Here is a 26,174-nt window from a genome sequence, read left to right as displayed (position 1 = left end):
GGCCACAAACAAATCGCCTCCACGTCGCCCTGTTCCCCGCCATTTCACTGCCCTGCTCCCAACTCACCCCTGTCTTTCATATACCTCTCCACCCCATCCCTCCATCTCATCCTCGGCCTCCCCCTCCCTCTCCCCCCCTCCACTTCACTCACATACACTCTCTTCGTCAGTCTTTCACCCTCCATCCTCTCCAAATGACCAAACTACCTCAGTGTATTCCTCCTAATGCTTCCTATCACATCCACTTCCACACCACAATGCTCCTTTATATCATCATTTGTCAGCCTGTCCCTCCATGTGACTCCACAGGCTCCTCTTAAATAACTTATTTCCACTGCTCTCACTCTTGACTTGTGTCCTTCCAACAACATCCAAGCTTCACTTCCATATGTTAGAGTTGGTATCACAATATTGTCATGTAGTAACTTTTTCACCTCCATGCTCACTTCTCTGTTTCTTATCACTGCTTTCAATGAACCAGCAACCTTTCTTCCCTGCTGTACCCTTTCAAGCACTTCACTCTCCAAACCTCCATCCTTACTCATCACACTACCCAAGTACTTAAACGTACTCACATTTTCCAATTCCTCACCATCCAACCTCATTGTACATTCACTGACTTCACCTCTCTCAAAGACCATCACTTTACTCTTTCCTACATTCACCTTTAGATTCAGTTTCTTACACACTCTCCCAAACTCATCCACCAAACCTTGCAGCTCCCCTTCGTCTTCACTCAACAACACAGTATCATCTCCAAACAACAGTACAGGGAGTTTCCAAACACTACCTTCTCTCACCAGGGCCATTCCAACATCCACTACCCTACCATGTACCTCTTTTATTACCCCATCCATGAACAGATTGAACAGCCATGGAGACATGACACATCCCTGTTTCAACCCAACCTTCAAAGAGAAAAATTCACTCAGTTTACCATCCACACGGACTGCAGCCTTCGCACCATCATACATACTCTTCACAGCATTCAACAACTTTCCATCTACTCCATATATTCTTAATACTTTCCACAATCCTTCTCTGTCCACCCTGTCATATGCTTTCTCCAAATCCATGAAAGCCACATACAACTTCTTTCCCTTCTCTAGAAACTTTTCCACTAAAGATCTAAGAATGAATAACTGATCTACACAACCTCTTCCCTTTCTAAAGCCTCCCTGTTCTTCTCCAGCTAATTCCTCTGTTCTTTAACTCTGTCAGTAAGTATCCTACCATACACTTTTCCTATTAAAATAAGAAGACAAATGCCCCTGTGATTACCACACACTTCTTTTTCCCCTTTTCCTTTCTACAAGGGAATAATTATACCTGACTTCCAATCCTCCGGAACTCTACCTTCCTCCCAGGCCAATCTGCACATCTTCCACATCCATTCTACTACTGTCTCTCCCCCATGCTTCAGTATTTCACCACACACTCCATCAATTCCTGGGGCTTTCCCCAATTTAACTTTCGTCATTGTTTCCACAACTTCTATCCTACTGATTTCTTCCTGTCTTCTCACCTCCCTCCTTCTCCCAGCCATTCCCCAGCCACTTATACTCACATTACTTCCATCCTCTATGTTCAGCAATTCCTTAAAGTGTTCTCTTCATCTGCTCACTTTTTCTCTCTTCTCCACTAGTAATCTACCATTTTTATATTTCACTCCCCTGCTAACTTCACTTCCACCCTGTCTTACTCTCTTCACCCCTTTCCAGAACATTTTCTTACAGTCCCTCCACTTTACACTCAAATTCCTTCCAAATTCCTCATCCACTCTCTTCTTACTCTCTCTTACTAATCTTTTCACCTCTCTCTTTCTTTCTACATATAACTCTCTTTTCCACCTCTCAACTTCTTCCACGCCCCTATTTCTCATCCATTCATTGTATGCTTTCTTCTTTTGTGCCACAGCCTGTCTCACCTCTTCATTCCACCATGCTGTTCCTTGCACCCCCCTCCGTCTTCTCTTCCTTCCACACACCACATCACATGCTGCACATATTTCTTCTGTGAATATCCTGTACACACCTTCCACGTCTCCCATCTGCTGCAATTCATATTTGCCAAATCATTGCTCCACTTCTCTCTTATTACTCTGCCTTTTTCTCATCCTCTTGTAACCTTTTCTCTCCTTGCAAATACTCCTTCTTCCCGTCCTTCCCTTCTTCTATTTCTCCATCTTATTTGGATCGTGATTCTGGCCACCACTAAGTAGTGGTCAGAATGTCCACTCCCCCAACCTCTATAAGCTCTTGCATCCATTACACATCTTCGCATCCTTTCAGCCACACACACATAATCAATCATTGCCTTCCTTTCATTGAGTTGACCACCCACCCTTCTCTTCACTCGCCATGTATACCTGTGGATCATTTTGTGCCTGAAGAGGGTATTGGCTATCACCAACCCCCTCCCAGCACAAATGTCCACTAACGCACTGCCATTCTTATCTATCTCTGCAGGCACACCTCACTCACCGACTATTCCATCCACCTTCACGTTCCCTACTTTACCATTCATATCACCGATCAAAAACACTCTCTCATTCCTTCCAAACTTTTCCATGCACACTTCCACATTTGTCCAGAACTCTTCTCTCACTCTGCTTGCACAAGCTTGCGTTGGCGCATACTCGCACACAGTCGCCCACATTTGTATTCCAGCTTTCAATCTTACCCACACAATCCTTGACCCAACTGATCCATACTCTCGTATATTCTTCTTCCATCTTTTACTCACAACTATACACACTCCTTCTTTTGCCCTCTCATTCTCACCTACTGCTGCATATATACCCCATCCATACTCCCATTCTTTCACACTGTCACCTCTCGATTTAGTTTCAGTTACTCCACATACATCAACTTTCGCCCAAGCACCTGGACAATCTCTCTCTCTTTCACCTCATCTTTCGCGCCTCTTACATTCCATGTTGCGATTACCATGTCCTTTGTCCGGTGTTTGGTTGTCATGTTTTGGTCAGTCCTTGTCCGAGGCTTCTTGTTTGTCTTTTTAGTTAGTTGTTTTCCGGGGAGGGGCACTAACCCTCCGCCAACCCTTTTAGTCGCCTTTTACGACAACCAGGGATACTGGGGGAATATTCTTGAAAAAAAAACCTACTCCCAGGGGGTATATATATATATATATATATATATATATATATATATATATATGTATATATACACTGTATAAACATGATGATAGATGGATGGAATGGACCACTGACTTTGACACATCTTGTCACATTACCATTCACAATTAGTGGGATTCGGCTTTCTTACCATGTGACACCTATAGCTCCTTCTTGCAGTTAAAATAAATTGAAGCCAGTAATATATGGTGCATGTCAATAAAAATTTTGGGATGTGAAATTAGTAAGCTTAAACTGTATCAATATATACTGTATTGTATTTGTATGTCCAGTGTAAGGTTCTATGTAACATTGTTTTAGGTTGTGTTAGCCCTTTTTTCTGGTCTTGGAGGATGAGTTACTTCTCAGTAGCTAACGTACAAAATTGGTTAACTTAACAGTCTCAAACAGAGTTACAGGTACACTGGATCACAAAAGTATCAGTGCACAGCGGGTGCGATGCCTACAGAAAAGGTTCGAACAACTGCTGACATTACCAACGTCTCATTGTGTATCATCAGTGTCTGTTTATATAAACATTACATTTGCTACTTCATTCTGTGGTCCAAAATGTTTGATGCACGTTGTGCACCGATACTTTTGTGACCCAGTGTACATGACCATGTTATCTGAGGACTACATGTATAGTACAATATTGAGAGGATATATTTACACAAATTGTCAGAATACATACTGGTAATTGTAGGGATAGTCTTCTCTTCTTAACATATTTTTTTTTTTTATAATATAAAGCAGGCATTTGGGAAGTGGATAATACTGTACATGGTTTGAGAAAAGAATGGAAGTACAGTAAGAAGAATGGAAGTACAGTAATTGCATGACAGTGTCAGCCTGTTTTTGAATTTCTCTTTTAAAGTAATGCTGTACCAGTAGGTACATCTGATTTGCCAGGTGCTCCCGATTTACATTACCAATTGTCTGGAAAAAGTTTTGATACATTTGGAAAACATCCCTGGCTCACAGTGAAACTTGCTTGTACAGTAGTTCCTAAGTTGATGTTGAAGTATTTGATCCCTTGAAAATGGTAATGATTTATTGTATTTATGCAGCTACCAGATTATTTTTCTTAACTTTGGAGAGGTCCACTATAGTGAATGGGCAAAAGTGCCAGTAATCTCCTTTAACCCATTAAGCATGACAGGGTCAGGTGCTGGATTTTTGAAGGGGGGGGGGGTGATTTTTTTTTTTTTTTTTTTTTTTTTTTTTTTCTCCCCCATAGTTTATTCACTTTATTTCATTCACTCATTCATCATCTAATCCTGTGTTGCCCCATGAGGAGCATAGGAGCCTGGGGCTAGACAAGTTGGTCATGACATCTAAGATTAGAGTGACCAGCCTCACTCATCCGTGACTGGCATTACGTGAGCAGTGTGCAGGATTTTTTAAGGGAGGGTGAAAAATATACATATATATATATATATATATATTTTTTTTCATTACATAGTTTATTCACTTTATTTCATTCACTCATTCATCATCTAATCCTGTGTTGCCCCATGAGGAGCATAGGAGCCCCGGGCTAGACAAGTTGGTCGTGACATTTAATATGAGAGTGACCAGCCTCACTCATCCGTGAGTGGCATTATGTGAACAGTAAACCCCAACCACCCCTTGGATGTAAACCTACACAGGCTCAGTCCGACTGGAGTGCCTTAATTACTCACTAAACTAAGTAACGCAATTTGGTAAACTTAGGTAATGTAGTTGACTAAAGTACTGGAAGGGTACAAACTCAGGGTAATTTACATACCAAACTCTACAGAACCCTGGAAATGAAAGCAATGTGGATATCAATGGATAGAGCACCTTGGAAGTTATGGCAATTCAGAGAGGGTGAGTCTCTGTTATAAATGTGGGAAGCATCTCAGAATACCACAACTTTGCCTTAACAACTAACACACTAAATTGGTTTACATGTAGCAATGGAAGATAAATACACTGTATCAGTACAATTTTTAATGCAATTTACTGAGGAATTAATATTTACCAAGGAACTACTAGCGCAGCATATTATCAAAACGTGTCCTGAAAGGAATAACTGCACTTCATTTAACTTTAACTATGATGTTTTGATCTGTTCTTGTTACCTCCAGATTATTATTTAGAATACAAAACATCTCATGCTCATGGGGTTAACAAAGACTACACTGAACCCCTCCTATGCAAAAAAAATCCTGCACTAAATTAAAACAGCCAAAGGTGACATAAAGACATCCTCAGGCTAATGGAGTTAACCCTTTGAGTCCTAGACTCATTTCTAAGCTAGATATTTAGTACAGCAAAGTACACCAGTTGGGAATATATTCTTTTCAAATGGAGGGGTTAAACCTCCAAGACCCCCCTCCCCCATGTGCACAGCCTTGCAGCATGATGATGATTTTATTTTTTCATTCTGCTGCCAGATGATTTCACCCAACACAGGAGTGACCCCTTGTAGTGGGGTGCTTAAGAGTCAACTCGCCATGATGGTCAAACTAACAAATGTCGAGTAACATCCTTTAATCTCTGCATAAAAAGTATTTCACTGTTTCATTACAAAATCTTCCAGCAATATTGCTCATTGACTGCTCTCATTTTTGTGGTCCTCATTGTGTCTCCTGAAGAAGTTTTGTTGCCATGGGCTGTCTTCCTATTCTCTTGATGTTTTAGGATGTGAGGATAATATTATCAGATGTTAACCACAATATTATCCTTGAGAGGTGTATCATTATAATTTGTTTAATCAATATTGTCATACCAATATATTTTCTACTCTTATATGCTCACCTTTTTCCTATTTCTGGATCCTGTCCATCCCATTTTTTAGCAGGTAGTCTTTTTGGATATTAATACAGTATTATGATAATTTCTTTGGATCCTCCCAATTCCTCCTTTCTTTCTATGGGAAACTGGATTATGATGGTGCTGATGACTTACCCTTATACTGCACTTTTCTTTCAGATTTGTGGTATGTGGGGGCGCTCACCATCCACTCACTCAATGTAGTGCTGCTGTCAGGTGTCTGCCCTTTCCTCTCCTCCATCCTTCTTTCCTTCCATCCTCTTCTGTTTTCCTTTCCTTCATTCTTTCCTTGTCCTTCTGCCTACGGGTAACATTACACTCCCTCTTCGGTCTTTCTTTCGTTCATTCTTTCCTCTTCCTTCTGCCTGTGGGTGACTCTACACTGAGTGACAAGCCAAATGGTTTCCTGTACACCAGGAAACCATTTACTATGCTGGGTGGTAACCATATAACCAAATTTTGGCGCCTGGTGGTTTAGTGGGTAATTATTGCACTCCAATTGGATTGAGCCGGTGAAGGTTTATATCCAAGGGGTGGTTGGGGTTGATTGCTCATGTAATGCCACTCAGGGATGAGTGAGGCTGGTCACTGTCATCTTAAATGTCAGGACCAACTTACCTAGCCCCGGGTTCCTATGCTCCTCTGTTGGGCGACATAAGATTGGATGATGATGATGATGATGATGATGATTCTTTCAGATGTGAGGTCATGTCACCACTTCAAGTATATCTGCAGATGCAGTGACAATGGAAGGTGCAGAGGAGGTATGGGCAGCTCACACCCCTGCCAGCCTGGAGCGTCAGACTTTGGGAAAGCTGGTGGGGATGGTGCTCGAGTCAGCCATACCAGTCACCATTGCACGCCTCCCCATTGCTTATGCTCTTGGTGAGAACATTATATCTTAATCCCTTCAGCATGGTGATGCACAATTCATTATATTCTTGCACCTACTAGGCACTGTTATTGAACTTTGAAGAGATTGTCCACGCTGCAGTTGTTGAATAAAGCTTTCATTAATTAATTCTACTTGGAGCTCTAAAGTTGAATGAAATAGAGTGATACAAGTAGAATTAGCAGGAAGAAACCAGTAACAAATGTCACTGTAATAAAAGTTCCAACATTGTTAAGAATGTCCATAGTAGATGGAGGTACATGTATTAAGAAAGAGAAAATAAGGGGATAGCTACAGTATGTTGAACTTTAAATTAAAGATGTTCTTCCATTGTTAAAATGATTTACAATGCCTTCAGATCTTCTTGCTAAAACTTATGGCTTGCCATAGTGCATATATTTTGAAGGCAATATTTGAGTTTACATGACTCAAACCAGTTCACCTGATGAATACTTCCAAGTTACATGATCTGTAGCATGCTGGCCAAGTCCTTTAATTGACTGTGAAGTCCCTGCTTGGATTTGTTCAAAATTATTTTCTCTTCCATGTTCAGATCTGCACAACATTTCATCCAATTACTCGTACACATTCTCACCACTTATCCAAACCAGCTTTGCCAACCCATAAGCATCACATCACAAGTGGTTTTATACTTAAACTCATGAAATGACATGAAGGATATAATTTCTCTTTCATGAAGATAAAGAGTCTCATCATTGTTAGTTAGAGAACAACTGCAAATCTTTTCTCCAATTTCTGGCTCTCACAGTTGTTACAAAAACCATTGACAAAAGAGCCGTATCTCGCATGGCAATCTCCTCCATCTGTAGCCGGATCACATCATCTTACCTCTACTACCTACCTCTTACCTGCAAAAAGCATGAGACCATGGCCATCTTTAAAAAGTGCCTTTGTCCATCTTACCAGCCTTTGTCTTCCCTACAGTCATTTTGAACCCTAGGCTGTTTATGCTTCCTCCACTTCCAAAATTTCTCTGTAGCTGAGGAAAGCTGACACATGCAAGCATGTTGGAGCCTTTGTAAATGATACAGTACAATACAAGCCCCCTTTTTGCAGTCAACACCAAATTTGCTGTATGCAACAACTTACACAGCACCCCAGACATGACAGTAATTCGAGAACCATACTAGACAGAAAGTGGCTCAGTATAAATCCTCGATGTACAGGTACAGTCACATTACTGTAAACAGCTCATTCTCTACACCACCCATTCTTATACATGTTCTGGAATTGAACCATCTTTATCTTCATTACCACAGATACCTTTTTGTTTACAAATTCCTTATTGCCCACAGTATCATTTCTCCTGGCTTCCTCTCAATATTACTTTTCCAGGTAAACAAGAAAGTTTTCTTCTGTTTCCCCTTCATTCGTTCAACCTTTGTAGATAGGGTATGAGAGTTTATCCTTTTGGTGTTTATGAGTGCGGTGCAGATTTCATGCACTCGTTACCATTTGACGCAGGCTGCGTCTGCGCACATTTCAACTGCTCGTAACCATTCGACGCCGGTTGCATCGAATGAAATGGCCCATTTCTGAGTGAGAACAAAGCACTACTTGCGTCCCTGTGTATCTCTTTGCCATGCTGAACCCACTCCGCACACAGCGTCGCCCCACTGCCCCAGTCAGTGTGCTACAAGCCTTGCTGGTGCGGAAGATAATTTCATTTCACGTTTTGTAAAATTGGCCTTAATTGACCTACAGTAATTCTTTGTACACCAAAGTGTAGCCATATATATTCCCTATAACTTTTCCTGAGTAATATTTACCATAAAAATTATATTTCTATGAGAAAAAACTGAAAAAAACTGAAGTTAAAAAAAAAGATTAATTGTCATAATTTACTTTCAGCTGATCTTTTTTACAACACCATAAGCAAGTACATTTATTCAGGATTACAGTGAAAAAAAATTATGATAATCGAATTATAAATAAGGCTGTGAGGATAAATTGTTCATGAACTATTGAGTGCATGCGAATAACATGGTGATGGGGGGGGGGGGGTCTCTCTCTGTGTATGGCCTTGGGCACCCAGGCCTGTGTCCCAAATACTCACTCGCGGTTGGATGCAGCGTGCATCAGTTGGTACTGGTAACAAGAGGGTTAATAACTGTGTCTGTTAAATTCCTACATAGCCTGAATCCATCTTGATTCTCCAGGTTTTCTCATTCATTGTTAGTTTTGCCACCTTTGATACACTCATGCTTGCCATACTCCGACGAACATCCACAGTCACACTCTTCACCCAGTCATCTGTTACTGAATCCTTGTTTGCAAGTTGGACTAAACTGATTTAGTTAGTTGCCATCTTCACACCAAGTTCCATCACCTGAAATTTTGACATTTTAGTGGCTACCCCAAAAGTATCGGCTGCCTATCTTTCCCCCCCCCCCCCACAGTTACACAGAGTTATAGGTGGGAGACTGTTTGTTGTTACTCCTGGATCATATATCTTCTAGTCCTTCATGCACATCTAAGTCATATTAGTTAGATACTGTTTTCACACCAAGCTCCATCACCTGCAATTTTGACATTTTAGTGACTATCCCAGAAGTACTTGCTGCCTAACTGTTTTTAAATTTTAAAAAATGACTTCACAGTTACATTAGTCATAATTGAGAGGCCATGTATTGTTATTGCTGGGTAAAAATCTATTCAGCCCTCTATGCACATCTGGTTACTGCACTTCCAGCAATCATATTATCTGTATAATATTTCACCTGACTGATACCACCCATACCATTCAGTTTATTCACAAGATGATCCTTTGTTTTCTTTATAGCTATGTATGCCTTACTTTGGCAGTTTATTGAGCAATGAGGCACACCTCCCTACTGCCACCATTTTTTCCTGGTCTTGAACTTTCTACATTCTTGTTTTTTAGGCCAACTGTTAAATCATTCCACCACCCTTCTCTGTATCCTCCTACTTTACACTCATTTCAAAGCCAGAGGTGGCTGTTGTATAAATGTACGCAATGACTTATCTTTACCTTGTGTTCCTGAACTTGATTCTTCAGAATTCTCTACTCTTTGGCTTCGGCTTTCCTGTCATTCTCGTTTCGTTTTGTTTTGTTTCGTTTTTAAAGGCTCCAACATGCTTGCATGCTTCGGCCTTGGTCACCTAATGGCAGCTCTCCATGCTGCACAATCTATTGCAGTCTCCCTGTTCAGTCCCTTAACCCTGAGGTCACACTTAATGACCTCATCCCATGTCTTTCTCAGTCTACCCTTCATAACCCCACCCCCAATATTAACATTTCTCACCCAATTATCATCCCCCATCCTCTCCACATGCCCAAACCATCTCAATCTACCTCTCCTCATCACAGCACCAATACATTCCAGTCCCATCCTACCTCTCAACTCTTCCATCATAAACCCAGCCCCCTCAGATCTTGCATGCAGGGATGCACTACACATCCACCTAATCATTGTCATTTCTGTACATCTGAGCCTGCGAATATCCTCCTCCTTTACTGCCCAGATCTCACTACCATACAGCATTACACTCCTAACACATGCTGCATACAAAGACCCCTTAGCATGTAGGGAGAGTCCTCTCAATATCAAGAGAGACAAGAGCTCCCTGAACTTCTTCCAACCACTTCTCACCCTAGCCACAGAGCTAGCTCCAGCTCCACCTCCAGCACACAACATGTCTCCCAAATAACAAAACTCTTTCACACACTCAAGAGATTCACCAGCAAGTTCAATCCTTTCATGCCTGACAATCTCCACCTGCTCTCCCCGACAGCCTACCTCTGATACCACAACGTCTCTTATGCACCCTATTATCACAAACACCGCACAAGGTGGAATTACTTCCCATGCCCTTGTGGCAAACTGCACATGGCCACTCTCCCTCGTCTTTAACAGTACCACCACCAACCCTAGATATGATCACTTTTGTTTTATCTACATTTACCCTTAAGCCCTTGTGCCCCATACCATCTCTCCACTTCCTAAACCTTTCCTCTGCCTCCCTTTTGTTCTCTGCAATCAACACCAAATCATCAGCATCTCCCACGGGAGTCCATTTCTGAAGTCACGTGAGACGGCTTCAGGTACCATGATAAACAACATGGAACTCAAAACTGACCCCTGATGCACACCAGCATTCACAGGAAACTCATCACTCAACTCTCCATTCACTCTTACCTGAGTGCGAGCACCCACATGCATAGCCATAACCACCCTAACCAGCCACTCCTCCAAGCCAAGCTTTCTCATTGCCCACTTCACCACCTCTCTAGGGACTCTGTCGAAGGCCTTTTCCAAATCAACAAAAACAAAATACAGATCCCTTTTCTTACCAATATATTTTTCCTGAAGCTGTCAAACAAATATGGCATCAGTGGTCCCCCTACCTGGCATAAACTCAAACTGCATCTCATCAGTGTTCACTGTTTCTCTAATCATACCATCTAAAACTCTCTCCATTACCTTCATTATCTGATCTAAAAGCTTTATACCTCCATAATTTCCTCTTTCCAGGGCATCACCCTTCTCTTTATACACATTTACAGTTACACTCTTCAGCCAATCATCTGGGACAACTCACTCATAAATAATCACATTTATCAGGTCTGTGACTAACTTCAACCCTATATCTCCTGAGGCCTTCAACATTTCGGCAGTCAATCCAGACACACCTGCTGCCTTCCTCACCTTCTTCCTGCCTATTGCCTCACTCACAGTAGCAGCATCAACCAAAGGCCAAGGGCCAAACACTGGATCTGCTGGCTCCAAACCTTCCCTGTCCCCGTCAAGCTCCTCATTCAACAACCGGCTATAATGCTCTCTCCATGCATTTTTTATATCCTCACTGTTCACCACTACCCTTCCTTCATCATTCTTCACACACTGCTTACCTCTAATATCCCGATTATCCCTCTTCATCTGATCTGCCACCTTAAATATCATATTTTTCCTTTCTCCATGATTTAGGTTATCAAGTAAAAGTCTCTGTGACTCAGACTTTGCCCTGTATACCTCTCTTCTAGCCCTATGCTTGGCAGCCAAATATTCCTCCTTGCTACCACCCTTCTTCCACTCCCAGAAAAGCCTTCTTTTCTCCTTAACTGCAGCTTCTACACGCTCATCCCACCACCAAGTTACTTTATGTCTTGGTGGTCCTCTTGTCCAACCACGTATTACATCAGTAACTTTCAAGAGATTGTTCTTGAGGGCTCTGTACTGTTCATTAATGCCTCTGTCTATGGCTCCCTGTTCAGCCACCACTCTCCTTATCTCTCTATAGAAGGCATCCCTTACTGCTTGGTTTTCCAGCTTCCATATTTTCCTCTTAGGTACATAAGTCCTCTTTTTCATCACTCGTTCTTTAAGCACCATATCACAAATCAATTGTTTGTGCTGCTGCACACACTCTTCACTTCCTATAACTTTAACATCCTTCACTAACCTCCTATCATCCCTCCTAACCAGAAAATAATCTATCTGACTGCTATTTCCCCCAGACTCATATGTAATTAACCTACTCTGTCTTTTCCTAAAATATGTGTTACACACAATCATGTCCGTTGCCTCCCCAAACTCGAGTATCCTTTCTCCTTATACATTCCTTATACCATACGCACATCCCCCATGTACTCCTTCATAACCTTGTGCTGTTTCATCTACATGACCATTTAAGTCCCCTTCCAAAACCAATATCTCATCATTCCGCATACCACCTACTACACGTATTAAATCATCCCAAAATCTATATTTCTCTACTTCATCCAATCCTGCCTGTGGAGCATATACTGATATAATTGCAGTTATCTTTCTACTGAACAGACTTTTCACTACCAGTGTCCTATCGCTTACTCTCATAACATTCATAACATATTCCACCCATTTCTCCGCAACCATCACACCAACACCCCCATATCTGTCTGTCCCCTCCCCCTGCCAAAACCACTTATAGTAACAGTCCTTCCCAACAATCTTTCTGGCTGATCCACCCCTGTACCGGACTTCCTGCAAACACGCCATATCCACCCATCTCCTACTGAATGCCTCAGCGACTTCCCCCATTCTTCCCCTCAAACTTCCCACATTCCATGAACCCACCCTCATCCTCCTGAGTGATTTACTGTCCTCAGACTTGCTTTGAAACTTGTTCTTGTATTTTGTCATAGTCAGTATAAATAAAGGGGGATAGACATACCACAGGCCCCACTCACTGCACAGTCCCAGGTCCAGGCAGTGGATCTTGGACCCCTAGCCCACCAGCATACCAGTGGCTGTGGTAGTGGCCTCGGGGCACCCTGGCAGGACAGCTGCAGGGACACCCTCCAAATGCGCCTTGGCACTGCAACTGTCCTGCCATTATACACCCACTGATAGGGCATCCTCCTGGGGTGCTACTCCCAGGTTCGGGCCCCTCTCTGTTGGGTGGAAGCAGCAGCCTGGAAACCGCAATGCCCTCTACCCTCTAGCACAGGCTCTAGCCCCATCTCACCCATGATCTATGCCGGCGGAACCCCTGTCACGCCTCCCCTCAGAAGTCTGCTACTAGGTGGTGGGGGCAAAGTTTTCTGGCCACATGCCCTTGCTGGCGCCAACCCCTGTAACGTAGTGGGATATGTTGTGTGAAATGTGAAGTGCATGTGGTGTAGTGCATAAGATAGAGGAAATGTTTGGGAGAGTATGCTGGTCTACTCTCCATGTTACTGTCACACTGAAAAGGTCAGCAAAGGGGGATGGTTAGATAGCTAGTGAAACAGGAGCTCCAGCTCTCCCTATCACCAGCATTCCCATTCCCCTTAGGAGTACCACCCTGTTCGGCCCGTGCTACAGCCTCCTCCTCCTAGATATATCTGTGCTGTTTACTTCTCCCCTTATTCTCCTGACTATGAAAAATTTTTCGACTATCTCTCTTCTACAACGGAACCCATCCTATCCATTTCTCCTTTCTCTGAAATCTCCATTCTCGGAGATTTCAATGTTACCCACCACCTTTGGCTCTCCTCTTCTTTCACTGATACACCTGCTGAACAAACCTACATCTTTTCTATCCTGAATGACCTAGAGCAGCTTGTACAGCACCCTACCCGTATCCCTGACCGCCTTGGAGAGACCTCCAACATGCTTGACCTCTTCCTTACAACTAATCCTTCTACTTACACTGTTAATCTTTTTTCTCCGTTGGGCTCCTCCGATCATAACCTTGTTACCTTAACCTGTCCTATCGCTCCGGTACGGCCTGTGGACCCTCCAAAGAAACGTCGGTTGTGGCACTTTGGAGCTGTTGATTGGGAGGCCCTCAGGCAGTACTTCTTTGATTTTCCCTGGAATGATTATTGCTTCCATGGCTGGGAGCCATCTGAGTGTGCCTTGTGCGTTACAGAGGTTATTCTTTCGGGCATGGAAGCATGCATTCCATTCTCATATCCTTTGACTAATGCAAGAAAGCCTTAGTTTAATCATGCATGTTCTAATGCAATCCACAACAAGGAGAGGTCCTATAAAAGGTACGGAGCCAACCCACCCCTGAATCACATCTTTTTTATGTTTCTGCCCGGAATCATGCTAAGTCTGTTCTTCGCCCTGCTAAAAATAGTTTCATCCATACTAAATGCTCTCAGCTTTCCAACTTGAATTCTTCCCGCTTCTTCTGGCACCTTTGCCAAAAACCTTTCTAACAGCTTTACCTCATTATCCTTCCCTCCTCTTTTCCACTCTGATGGCTCTTTAGCTATTTCTTCTACTGATAAAGCATATCTCTTCGCTGACACTTTCTCCTCCAATTCCACCTTAGACAATTCTGGTGCTGTTGCTCCATCACTTTCCCCCTCTGACTTCCTCATGGCTGACATTAAAATTTCTTCAGCTGATGTATTTTCTGCCATTACTGGCCTCAATACTAACAAGGCATATGGGTCTGATGGGGTTCCTCCTGTTGTTCTCAAGAACTGTGCTTCTGTGCTTACACCCTGCCTAGGTAAACTCTTTTGCCTTTGTCTGTCAGCTCGTACCTTTCCTTCTTGCTGGAAGTTTGCTCTCATTCAGCCTGTCCCAAAGAAGGGTGATCATTCCCAACCCTCTAACTATCGCCCAATTGCTTTCACATCCTGTGTCTCAAAAGTTTTCGAGTCTATTCGTATCAGAAAAATTTCACAGCATGTTTCCAATCACAACCTTCTTTCTGATCATTGGTATGGCTTCCGTCAGGGACTCTTCACTGGCGATATTCTCACGTACCTTTCAGACTCCTGGTCATCCTCCTTTCGGGACTTTGGCAAAAGCTATGCCATTGCACTTGACATCTCAAAGGCTTTCGATCGAGTCTGGCACAAATCTTTAATTTCCAAACTGCCCTCTTACGGTTTCTTTCCTTCTATCTGTGCCTTCATCTATAGCTTCCTTTCAGGTCGTTCTATAGCTGCTGTTATAGATGACCATCTTTCTTCTAGTTCTATCAGTAGTGGTGTTCCTCAGAGTTCTGTCCTATCACCAACTCTCTTTTATTCATCAATGACCTTCATAGCCGTACATCTGACACTATCCACTCGTACGTTGATGATTCCGCCCTTCACCTTTCCATTTGGTTCTCGCAACGTCCATCTCAGCAGTTACTTCATGAAACAAGAGAAGAAGCTATGGCATATGTAATGTCTGACTTGGCACATATCTCTGACAGGGGCAAAAATAATCTTGTTGTTAATGCATCAAAAACTCAGTTCTTACACCTATCAACCCAACAGAATCTTCCACAGGAGTACCCACTAATGTTTAATAATATCCATCTTAATCCTGCATCATCCTTAGCCATACTTGGGGTTTCATTCTCTCGGGACATATCTTGGTAAGATCATATTACATCTCTTGTAAAATTTGCTTCCAAGAGATTAGGTGTGCTAAGCTGACTCTGTATCTTGTTACCCCTGCACAGTTGTTGACTTTATACACGGGTTTTATTCGCCCCTGTGTATAGTACAACTCTCATGTGTGGGGAGGCTTCCCACATACAGCTCTTCTCAATAGGGTGGCATCAAAGGCTTTTCATCCTGTCAGCTTTCATCCTCTTACTGGCTCCCTTCAACCTCTGTCTCTTCGCCACACTGTTGCATCTTTATCTTTTTTTCTGTTGCTGCTTCAATGGTCACTGCTCCCCTGAACTGTCTACTTGCATCCCTCCACCTCTACCATGGGTGCATAGCACCCTTGTAGCAGCAAACTCTCATCCCTTTTCTGTCCAACTCTCTAATGCAGGAGTTAACCGTTACTCTCAGTCCTTCATTTATGCAACAGGTCAACTCTGGAACTGTTTCCCTCTGTCTTTATTTCCTACTTGCTGTGATCTCCAGTCTTCGAAACGCAGTGTTTCCAGGCATCTCAAACGGATCTTAAATTTGGCTCTCTTTCCCATTGTTTTTGTTTTTTTCTTGGAAGGAACAGTTTGTGGGCTCCTGGCCTTTGGTTCCGTTTTCCTTGCAATATATTAAAAAAAAAAAAAAAAAAAAAAAAAAAAAAAAAAAAAAACACCCAGGAATTTTATGCGTCATCTGACCTGCTTGTCCAGTCACAGACAGTCACTTCAACCATGCCACGTTATAACTCCCCATATATCACACTGATCCCTAGAAACTCTTCTAATCTTTTCGGATACTGCATCCATAGCAAATAAAAGTGCCTTATGGCCCAGTGGGTAGATTAGCACCTGTCCAAATGTGAGCAGTTTCTGAACCGTGCACTTGCTATTGCAGAAACGCACGAAACTCCATGAAAATGCCCTGTCACATTTTGTGCGTATGTGGAACGTAGCACTGAACAGGATAATCAGTTGAGGCTAAAGCATCCCTTTAGGAAATTTCTATCTAGATCAAACTTGGTGTATCATCCATAGACCAGAAATGGGGAAGATATCTCATATTTGAACTTGTTTTGAGATGCTAGACAAACAGAAAGAAAGACACTTGCAGTAGACCCTCATTTCAACGGACCACGATAGGCCGGATATTGGACTTAATGGACACTACGAAAGCCACCAAGCTTCTGTCAGCCATAACGAACAATGTTCGTTAAATGGGGTGCAGTGGGGCACAGTACAAGTGTTTCCTACCCATGTTACTTCTGCGTGGCCTGAAAATGCCCTCTCCCCATCATGATGGCTGAGTTACAATAACAGACCATAGTAATACTGTACATAATACCGTACTGTAATACAGACGACCCTCCACATTCGTGGAGCAAGTGTGCACATACTATACCTAATAAACCATATCTGGGACTTGAAAGCAGCATAAAATAACACAAATAGTAACAAATAGTAATCGCACAATCGGGCTGTAATTCACTTATGGTACCTAATAGCACAGCAGTGCACTTGTTACCTTTGAACATGTGAGAGCGCAATTATTACAATAGCAAAATTACTGAAGGTTTGGCGTGGCAACATAAAGGCAGCGAAGTGACTGCCACAGTGGCAGGACACAGACCTAGGGAGAGACAGAGGAGTGTGGGAGCACGATGGTTTGGTGCATGCCTGGTTTGGCGTGAAATGACACATGAGCTTCTGCACTGCTACACTTTATGGCTGCGAACAGAATCTTGGCTTCACAGAGGGGCAATCCGCGAATCTGTGAAACCTGTGAAAGTTGAATCCGCGAATGTGGAGGGCCACCTGTACTGTATTAGTCATGAAGAAGTTCTGTGGCAAGGGTGTGAAATAAGCTGCAAAAGGGTGAAATCATGGACCAGATAAGTGTCAAATGGGTATAGTTTTATTTTTTGATGCTAGAATATGCTGTTGTACTCATTTATTTTCAAACATGTCTTTGAAATCCCTCCTTGGAGGGTTCGTTGGATGTAACGGACTCTCAGCCTTATCAGATCAGGCTTCCCCCAGTTAGTCCATTATAGCAAGGGTCTGTTTTACTCTGCGTCAGTAGTATGGTTGATTCATCAGCCCACTCCCCTTAGGATACACATATTTTTGTTTTGTGTACTTTTGTTCAGTATCATATCACACAAGCAGCTTGTGCTGTAGGACATATCGGATCACCTTCAGATCTGATAGTTGCCTCTTCCTACAATGAGACAGGGCATAGAAAGAGAAGGGGGACTGAGTTATCCCAAAACCCTGAAGACTGGGTTTGTGAATGTGAGTGGATGTAGTACAATTGAGGCTAAAAGAGAGGAGATTGGGAGAATGTTTGTGAGAAGAAAGTTGGATGCGTTAGCTTTGAATGAAACAGAGATGAAAGGGAAACGTGAATCTAAGTTTGGAAGTGTGACTGGAAGGATGTCAGGTATTGATAGAGGAAGAGCAAGAGAAGGAGTGGCCTTGTTAGTGAGCCTGGAAGTGATGCAGTGTGTGATTGAATGGAAGGAGGTGTCATCGAGACTGATGTGAGTGAAAGTAAACTTTGGACTTGAGTTGTGGGTATTTCTGAGTGCATATGGGCCTGATAGTGAAAGGGATGAAGAAGAGAGGGAGACTTTCTGGAATGATGTTGATGAGTGTCTGCAGAGCTTTGGAGCAAATGTGGTTGTGGTAATGATGGGAGATCTGAATGCTAGATTCGGAAATGTAGCAGTTGAAGGTGTCGTTGGTATGTACGGTGTACCTGGGAGAAATGATAAGGGGGAAAGAATGATAGGGATATGTGTTGAGCTAGAGATGGTGATAGGAAATACCTTGTTTGAGAAGAAAGATATTTATAAGTATACATGGATGAGACAGGAGGGTGGAAGGGTTGTTGATAGAGCATTGATGGACTATGTGGTTGTGTCCAGGAATGTAAGAGGAAAATTGTTGGATGTGAGAGTTTTGAGAGGGGAGGGTGGAGGTATGTCTGACCACTACCTGGTGGATGGAAAGTTGAGAGTAGGTATGAGATGGGTGAGAGCTTGGAGAGTTGGGTGTGGCAGGGAGGTTTTGAAAGTGAGTGAGTTGGATAAAAGAAAGAAAATGAGAATGTATCAGAAGTTGAAATATGAGTGGAATGCAGTGAAAGATCAGGAAAATGGCGGTGTGGAGGAGGAATGGCGGTTGTTTAAGAGTGCTGTAGTGAGGTATGCGGAAGAGGTGTGTGGAGCGAGACAAGTGGGTGGTGGTGTAAGAAAGGGAAGTGAATAGTGGTGCGAGGAAGTAAGTGTGGCTGTAGCCGAGAAGAGACCTATGAGGTGTGGCTGCAGGGGATGGATGAGGTGTCATATGAGAGGTATAAGGAAAAGAGGAATTGGGCGAGAAGGATTATGCATGGTGCTAAAGTGGCAGCAGATGAGAGGTGGGGTAGGCGATTGACTGATTTCAACAGAATAAGAAAATGTTTTGGAAGGCGGTGAAGAGGGTGCGAAAGGAGAGTCTGGGAAGGAAGAGTGAGTAAAAGCAGAGGATGGAAGGATGTTAATTGAGATGGATGCAGTAAGGAAGAGATGGGCAGAGTGTATTGAAAGATTGTTAAATGTAGAGGAGGGAAAGGAGGCTGAGATTGTGGCAGGAGGAAAGGTGCAAGGAATATATGTGTTGGGAGAGTTGAATGATTCTTTGACCAGAATGGAGGAAGTGCAGGAGGCAGCTGCAGGTATGGATGGGTGTACTGTGAAATGTTTGAAAGGTGGTTGAGTGACTGTTGTTGAGTGGTTAGTAAGATTGCTGAATATGTGTTTTTTGAGCAATATGGTGTGTGTGTGTGTGTGTGTGTGTGTGTGTGTGTGTGTGTGTGTGTGTGTGTGTGTGTGTGTGTGTGTGTGTGTGTGTGTGTGTGTGGTTCTGTTGTATAAAGATAAGGGTGATAAATATGAATGTACTAGTTTTAGGGGTATGTCTTTTGAGTGTTGTAGGTGACGTGTATGGTGGTGTTGATTAAGAGAGTTCGAGAGGGTACAGAGGGAGTGATTGTTGATGAGCAATGTGGTTTTAGGAGAGGGAGGGGATGCGTGGATCAGGTGTTTGGTATGAGACAGGTGTGTAAAAGTATTTGGCAAAAGGTTAGGATGTGTTTTGGGTGTTCATGGATTTAGAGAAAGGGTATGATAGAATTGATAGGGAGCTTTGTGGACTGTTCTGAGATTGTGTGGACTAGGCGGTAGATTGTTAAAAGGAGTGAAAAGTTTTTATGTAAATAGTAGGGAATGTGTGTAAGAGTGGGAAATACTGTGAGCGATTGGTTTCCTGTGAGAGTGGGGCTGCAGGAGGGATGTGTTTTGTCGCCTTGGTTGTTTAATACAGTATTTGTATGCATGGTGTCGTAAGGGAGGTGAATGCGAGAGTGTTTGGTGGAGGTTTGTGTCAGGTGAATGCTGATGGTAGAGAGTAGAATCTGAATAATCTGCTGTTTGCGGATGATACTGCACTGGTGTCTGATTTGGAGGAGAGATTGAGACGGTTGGTAGAGGAGTTTGGAAGGGTTTGTGAAAGGAGGAAATTGAGATTAAATGAGAATAAGAGTAAAGTGATTAAGTATATGAGGTTGGTAGATGGTAGGAGGATGAATGTAGGTTTCAATAGTGGGTTGCTTGAGGAGGTAGAGTGTTTTAAGTATTTAGGGTCACATGTTGCCATGAATGGAAGAACAGATGTACAGGTGATTTTTAGAATGAATGAAATAGGTGCTGGGAGGAATGGAAAAAAAAAAAAAAAATTAGATGTCATTCACTTAAAATGGATATAAAGAGAAGGCTGTAGGAGGGTGTACTGATAACGACTGCATTATATGGGGGTGAAACATGGAACATGGGAGTAGCAAAGAGGAAGAGTTTGAATGTAATGGAGATGAGGTGTCTGAGGAGTATGTGTAGAGTGATGCATATGGATTGGGTGAGAAATGATAAATGCGAAGGAGAACTGGAGTTATGCAGGAGATGGCTGACCAAGTTGAGCAGAGAGTGTTGTGATGGTTTGGGCATATGGAGAGAATGGATGGAAAGTGATTGGTGAAAAAGATAACTGGATCAGATGTGATGGATGTAAGGCTGAGAGGAAGACCACAAATTGGATGGATGAACTGTGTGAAGAGAGCATTAGATGAGAGAGGGATGTTTGTAGAACAAGGAAGAGTGGCTGCATGTGATAGAGATGACTGGAGAGAAATTGTGAATCAGTAAATGGTGACACGGCCCCTAGGGGATATTCTCCTTCATTTGGTCTGATCAGCTAATCAGGTCAGGTATGGGTAAGGGGATGGGTCCATTATGATGTGGCAGGGGTAAACCAGCTCTGCTGTCGGTCCCTGCTGTGGATGTCTGATTGCACTGCACAGTTGGCCCTTGTGCAGTGTCGTGCGGTAAAGATCTGTCCTTTCTTCTCTTGGGGCTAAGATACGAGTAAATGTGTGAGGGTGTGGATGAGTAAATTGGGAGTGTGTTGTCCTGTCTCGGCTATCTCCCGTTTTTTTTGGGGGGAAGCAGCCTTGGTAATAGATAGGTAGACTTACTTGCAATCTTGAATATGGTTTGAAGATGATCTTTCATATTGAAACATAACCCTCACTTAAAGTGCTTTGCACCTAACACAGTAATTTTGGATTTGGCACTATTGAAATTTTGGCAGCTACTGTATGTGAATTTCAATATTTTACTAACTTTGCTTGATAGCTAAATGAACTACATCATCATTAACCCAAAACTTATGGTGCTGTTTGTGCCCATTTCAATGGGCATGCTGTTGAATAGTTCTCCCTCTGTCATGTTTTTCTGTTTTTGCTTTCTGTGCTCAACCTTACCCCACCTTTAGATGAAAAAAAAGAGGCATGATGATGATGATGATGATGTACACCACAGATGATAGCCATAATAAGTTTTGTGTGTGTGTGTGTGTGTGTGTGTGTGTGGTGGGGAGGGGGGGGGCTTGTGAAGTTCTTAAAGATAACTTGTAGGCCACCTACATCAGGATGTTGCATCTGCATCCGTACCTGTATATATTATCATATAGTCTAAATCAGTCATTGCAAAAAATGCCTGTATCTCTGAAGGTAATGTCACATAAATTACATTTTTTAGAACTGCTCTGTATATCAGGTGGTTAGGTTATATGCAGGCGAGTTTGAAGTGGAAAGAGGCATAGCAGCCTTGAAAGAGGATGGATGGCTATGATGAATGTGTGAATACTTCTAAGGGAGGTATGAAAGTTGATGAGATTAGGATATTACAAGGGGATTGAGTTGGTTGATTGGATATCAGATATGTACAGTGGAATACATGACAAAGGTTCAGCACTCATGATCCCACATGATTTTAGAATGATTTTATATTGTATATTGTGGTAGGTGGTGGCGACCATCATCCACTCACTTGATGTAGTGCTGCCTACTTCCGTAGCTTTTATCATTCTTTTTCTGTGCCTGCCCTCCTCTCTTCCTGTTTCTCTTATCTTTCCTGTCACTTCCTATTCCATTTCTTTCCTTTACAGGTGGCTTTACATTGAATGACAAGCCAAATGGTTTCCTGTAAGCCAAGAAACCATTTACAATGCTGGATGATAACCATATAACCAAACCATACGTGCTCCCTACGTGTCAACAAGTGGGTTGGTGGAGGGTTGGTGCCCCTCCCTGTAAAACAACTAACTCATTGTCAAATGGCCACCCTTTACGGGATTATGGTGTCTGGCAATAGATAGATAGATTTGTTTATTCATTTATTTTTTTCCCTTCATGTGTGGATGAGCATGGGGTTAACCAGATGTAAGTGAGGCTTTCGGCTGTCACCACCTTGGGCAGATTGTGAATTTTTTTTTCCTCTCTCTCATCTTTCATATGTGGACCAGCATGGGGTTGGCCAGATGTACGTGAGGCTGTCCGCTGCCGTCGCCTTGACCAGATTATCATGGCCACTGAAGCATTCTTGCCACACTTCCTTCAGGAAAAAAAGGACATCTTAGTGAGTGAGCAGGACCATTTTATTCATAAACAAGAGAAATATCAGTTCACATTCAAGGAACATACTCTTACATTGTAGTAGAGCTGGTAGGTGGCAGTAACCATCATCCACTTACTCGACGTTGTGGTGCCTACTGCTTGTCTAGGTGACTACACTGAGTTGTTGCTCAACCCTGATCCATCTGATCGAGTAGATCCATCGACTGCACATAAGCAGCAGCACTTATGGGGCTGTTCCATTATGGGGTTGTTCCATAGGTCCCCTGCACTGGTGATATTGTGTCTGCACATCAGTGTGGTATTTTTTGTGTAGTACTCCATTATGTATGTTGCACTGTGTGGGCCTAATCTACATGCAGGACATGTGTCATCCATGATTCCACCCAACCCAAATCTAAGCTGGCAGCCGAGGAGGTTTGGGATTACGTCCTGCTCTAAGGCTAGCTAGGTGAAGTCAATAGTATCATTTATAAAGGCTCGAACATGCATGCATACATCTGCCATGGTCACCTAATGGCAGCTATTTAAGGACGCCTCTGATGGGTGGATGTCCGAAGGGGGGGCTTGTAGTTTGGTGTTGTGATCAAGGTGATTTAATGCTCTGTGCATGAAGTGAGTACGGTATGTAGGTGTCTTCATTGCTTATGTTGGAATGTCTGGAGTTGGGATATTGTTGTAAAGGGTTTAATAGTGTTTGCGTGATGATTGTTTTATGTGTGTTGTGTGGTCTTGTGTATTGGATCAGGCTGCTGTTTAGAATTGTGTGCCCCTCTTATCAAGGTAGTCTCTGACAGGGAAGACTTAATTTTCAGAGTGTAAGTGAGCTGTGGGAGTGGTTTTGTGTTCTGGTGATGCAGAGGGTGCTTGTTCTGTATGATTTGCAAGGTGTTGTAGTAGGCATTAGATTGGACTGGATCCCATCCTGAGAAGGAATAGGACATCACTGAGTTGATGTACTGTTTGTAAAGAGTGATTCTTTTTGTTGTCCAAAGTCTGTCCTTGTAGTTGCTCTCAGTGGACTGAGTTTAGAGAGTACACTACCTCGTAATGTCTTTTACATGATCCTTGAAGGTGGGTCTGGTATCATAAGTCGGTCTAGGGAACTAAGTGGAGTATGTGTGTGTACATTGTTGAGTGTGATGCAGGGGGAATACTTATGTTCATGTTACTTCTGGTGATGAGTGTGGTGGTGGGTTTGGCCTGTTGTCCTCAGCCCAAGTCTTCAGTGTGTTGAGGTAGTCCTGTTGCAGTGTGCAGGCTGTGTCTGCAGTGTGTTGTGTAGTTGTTTTGATGTCATCTGCATGTGAGGCAGTGTTTGTGAGTGGTTGGAGTGTTGGAATATCGTGCATGTATAGGTTAAAAGTGTAGTTGAGAGAACGGAACCCTGCGGAACTTGGAACCCCGTTAGGAAAACTTCCTGTTCGTGATGATTTCTCTCGGAATGTAACATGTGCTTGTCTACCAAACAAATAGTTGGCAGACCAGCATTTGGTAGTGTTCTCTATGTCAGTGTTGAATATCTTGGTGATTAGTTTGTGTCAGGGGATGATACTGAAGGCTTTACTAATATCTGTTGTTGTGAGAAGTGTTTGTTGTGTGCATGTCACAGAGTTGGTGCCATTCGATGCTTGCTGTGTGAGATTAGTAAGGTGTTTGTAAAGTGCAGTACTCTGAATCCATGTTGTGAAGGAGCAAGGGGTACATGAGGAGTGACTTTGTTGAGAATGAGGTGTTCAGTTATTTTGGATGGTATGCCATAATGGGTGTCTGTGAAAAAGAGATCATTGGGTCTTTGTTTGGTGTAAGCATAGCAATGATTGTTCTGTTTCCAAATATTGGGAATGCTACAGTATGCATATGAGTAATTGCTGATGTTTGTGAGGGCCTGGATGCCTTGTAGTCCTATTATGTTTCAGGTGCAGGTTGCTGATGCCATTTAGCCCTTGCTTGTAGAGTCCTTTGTTTTCATGGTAATGTTAAGTGTCTGTTTTGGAGTGAAGGGGATTGCATTGTGATTGAGTGGAAAGGACCACAAATGCTGAAAGGGTTGTTTTTCAGACTCAGTGCGTGTTGGTGTTAAGTGATATGTTTGCATAGTGATTTATGAATTGTTCTTTGTAGGAAGGGATTTGTTGGAGGTGATGACGGCATGAGTATTGGAAGTTCACGTTTGTTGTTTAGTGATACTGTTTATTTTTTTGTAGATCAAGAGGTGTCTGTTGAGTGAGTGTTGCAGAGGCCTCCAGTTTTCCAGTTTTTTTTATTAATTTTGTTGTTGATCTCATCGTTTAGTTCTTGGAGCCTTAAGATGGTATCTTTTGTGTCTGGGAGAAGTGAGTTGTGTTTAAATCTTTTGTGTTGTCTTCTGAGATGGGGAATCTTTGCTGTAAAGTTTGGATTGTTAAATCTGTTGCTTTGTGGAATGTGGTATTTGTGTTGTTGAGCATGATGTTGAACTTTGTATGGGCCTGTTCGTGTTGATGATGGGTGTATTGTTTAGTTTGCTGTAGTGTTTGTCCGTTTCTTCAGTGAGTTTCGTCTTGTCTGTTTTCATGTAATTTATGCATGTGAGGCTTGATAGATCAGGTTTGCCACCCCTTACTGGGTTAAGGCATCTGGCAATAGATAGATAGGTAGATCAGGTTTGGATTTTTTATACAGTACTGTATAGTGATAATGATGGGGAGATGATCTGTAATGAGTTGGGTTCTGTTTGCCAGTTGGTAATGAGTGCAAGTGTTTGTGAACAGAATGTGATGTCTGGAGAGGAGGGGATGCAGTTACCTGATGTGGGATGAGGGTGTATTGTGAGATGTGATTGAGAGTGTACACCTGAAAGCACTAATCTTCCCCCCTGGTAGCCAGCATCGCGGCCAGTGAGTGACCAGGCGATCGAACACCCCACATCCACAACCCCTCCCCCAACATCAGTGTAAGCGTTGTTGGATAGATGTGGAATGGCCACAGGTGGTGATGTTACAATGTGTCATGATCGTTTTTATAGACAATCAGAACCAGTAGCAGTAAGTATATAAAGGCATTTAGTGCATAATACTGTGCTGTTATCCACAACGTATGAGAAAGGCACGAAAATGAAAGAAGACCTACGATGTATTAGGTGATACTGTCTATATACGTACATACTATATTATAATGTTATAAATTAGTATAGTATAGTGAACAGCATCTGATGAAAGATATGATGTCATTTCTCATACATTCTCGCACCCACCCCCACCACCCTTCTCTCTGGGTTGCTGTCTCCACGAAATGCCTCTCATACTCTCTTGTCCCCCACCACCACCCATTGTTAACCAAGATAAACAAAGGTAATGATGAAATGATCCATCAGGTGTTGATCATATTTTCATACACCTCTGCATTAAACACCAACAATGAAATAACATAAAATACTTCGGTATACCTGCCAACCATTTCATCCTCTTGTAAGCTGTTACGTGATATGCACTGCAAGTTGGACCCTGTGTTAC

The 26,174-nt window shown here is 42.7% G+C and overlaps 1 protein-coding gene across 2 annotated transcripts in view; it reads left to right on the top strand.

Moving 5' to 3' along the window:
- LOC145413858 (uncharacterized) overlaps positions 1-26,174 on the top strand; it is a 121,587-nt gene that overhangs the window by 73,570 nt on the left and 21,843 nt on the right. For both annotated transcript variants that reach the window (XM_080283533.1, XM_080283532.1), the window contains exons 2-3: positions 6,637-6,823; positions 22,572-22,684. In XM_080283533.1, the coding sequence (XP_080139659.1) occupies positions 6,685-6,823; positions 22,572-22,684 (252 nt within the window). In that variant the 5' untranslated portion in view covers positions 6,637-6,684. The remainder of the gene's footprint in view (positions 1-6,636; positions 6,824-22,571; positions 22,685-26,174) is intronic.

The sequence above is a fragment of the Coenobita brevimanus genome, chromosome 97 (genome assembly GCF_032717465.1).
Source record: "Coenobita brevimanus isolate Jiangsu-jjx chromosome 97, ASM3271746v2, whole genome shotgun sequence".
In the NCBI taxonomy this organism is placed as follows: domain Eukaryota; kingdom Metazoa; phylum Arthropoda; class Malacostraca; order Decapoda; family Coenobitidae; genus Coenobita; species Coenobita brevimanus.
This window is presented reverse-complemented; position numbering and strand designations above follow the sequence as displayed.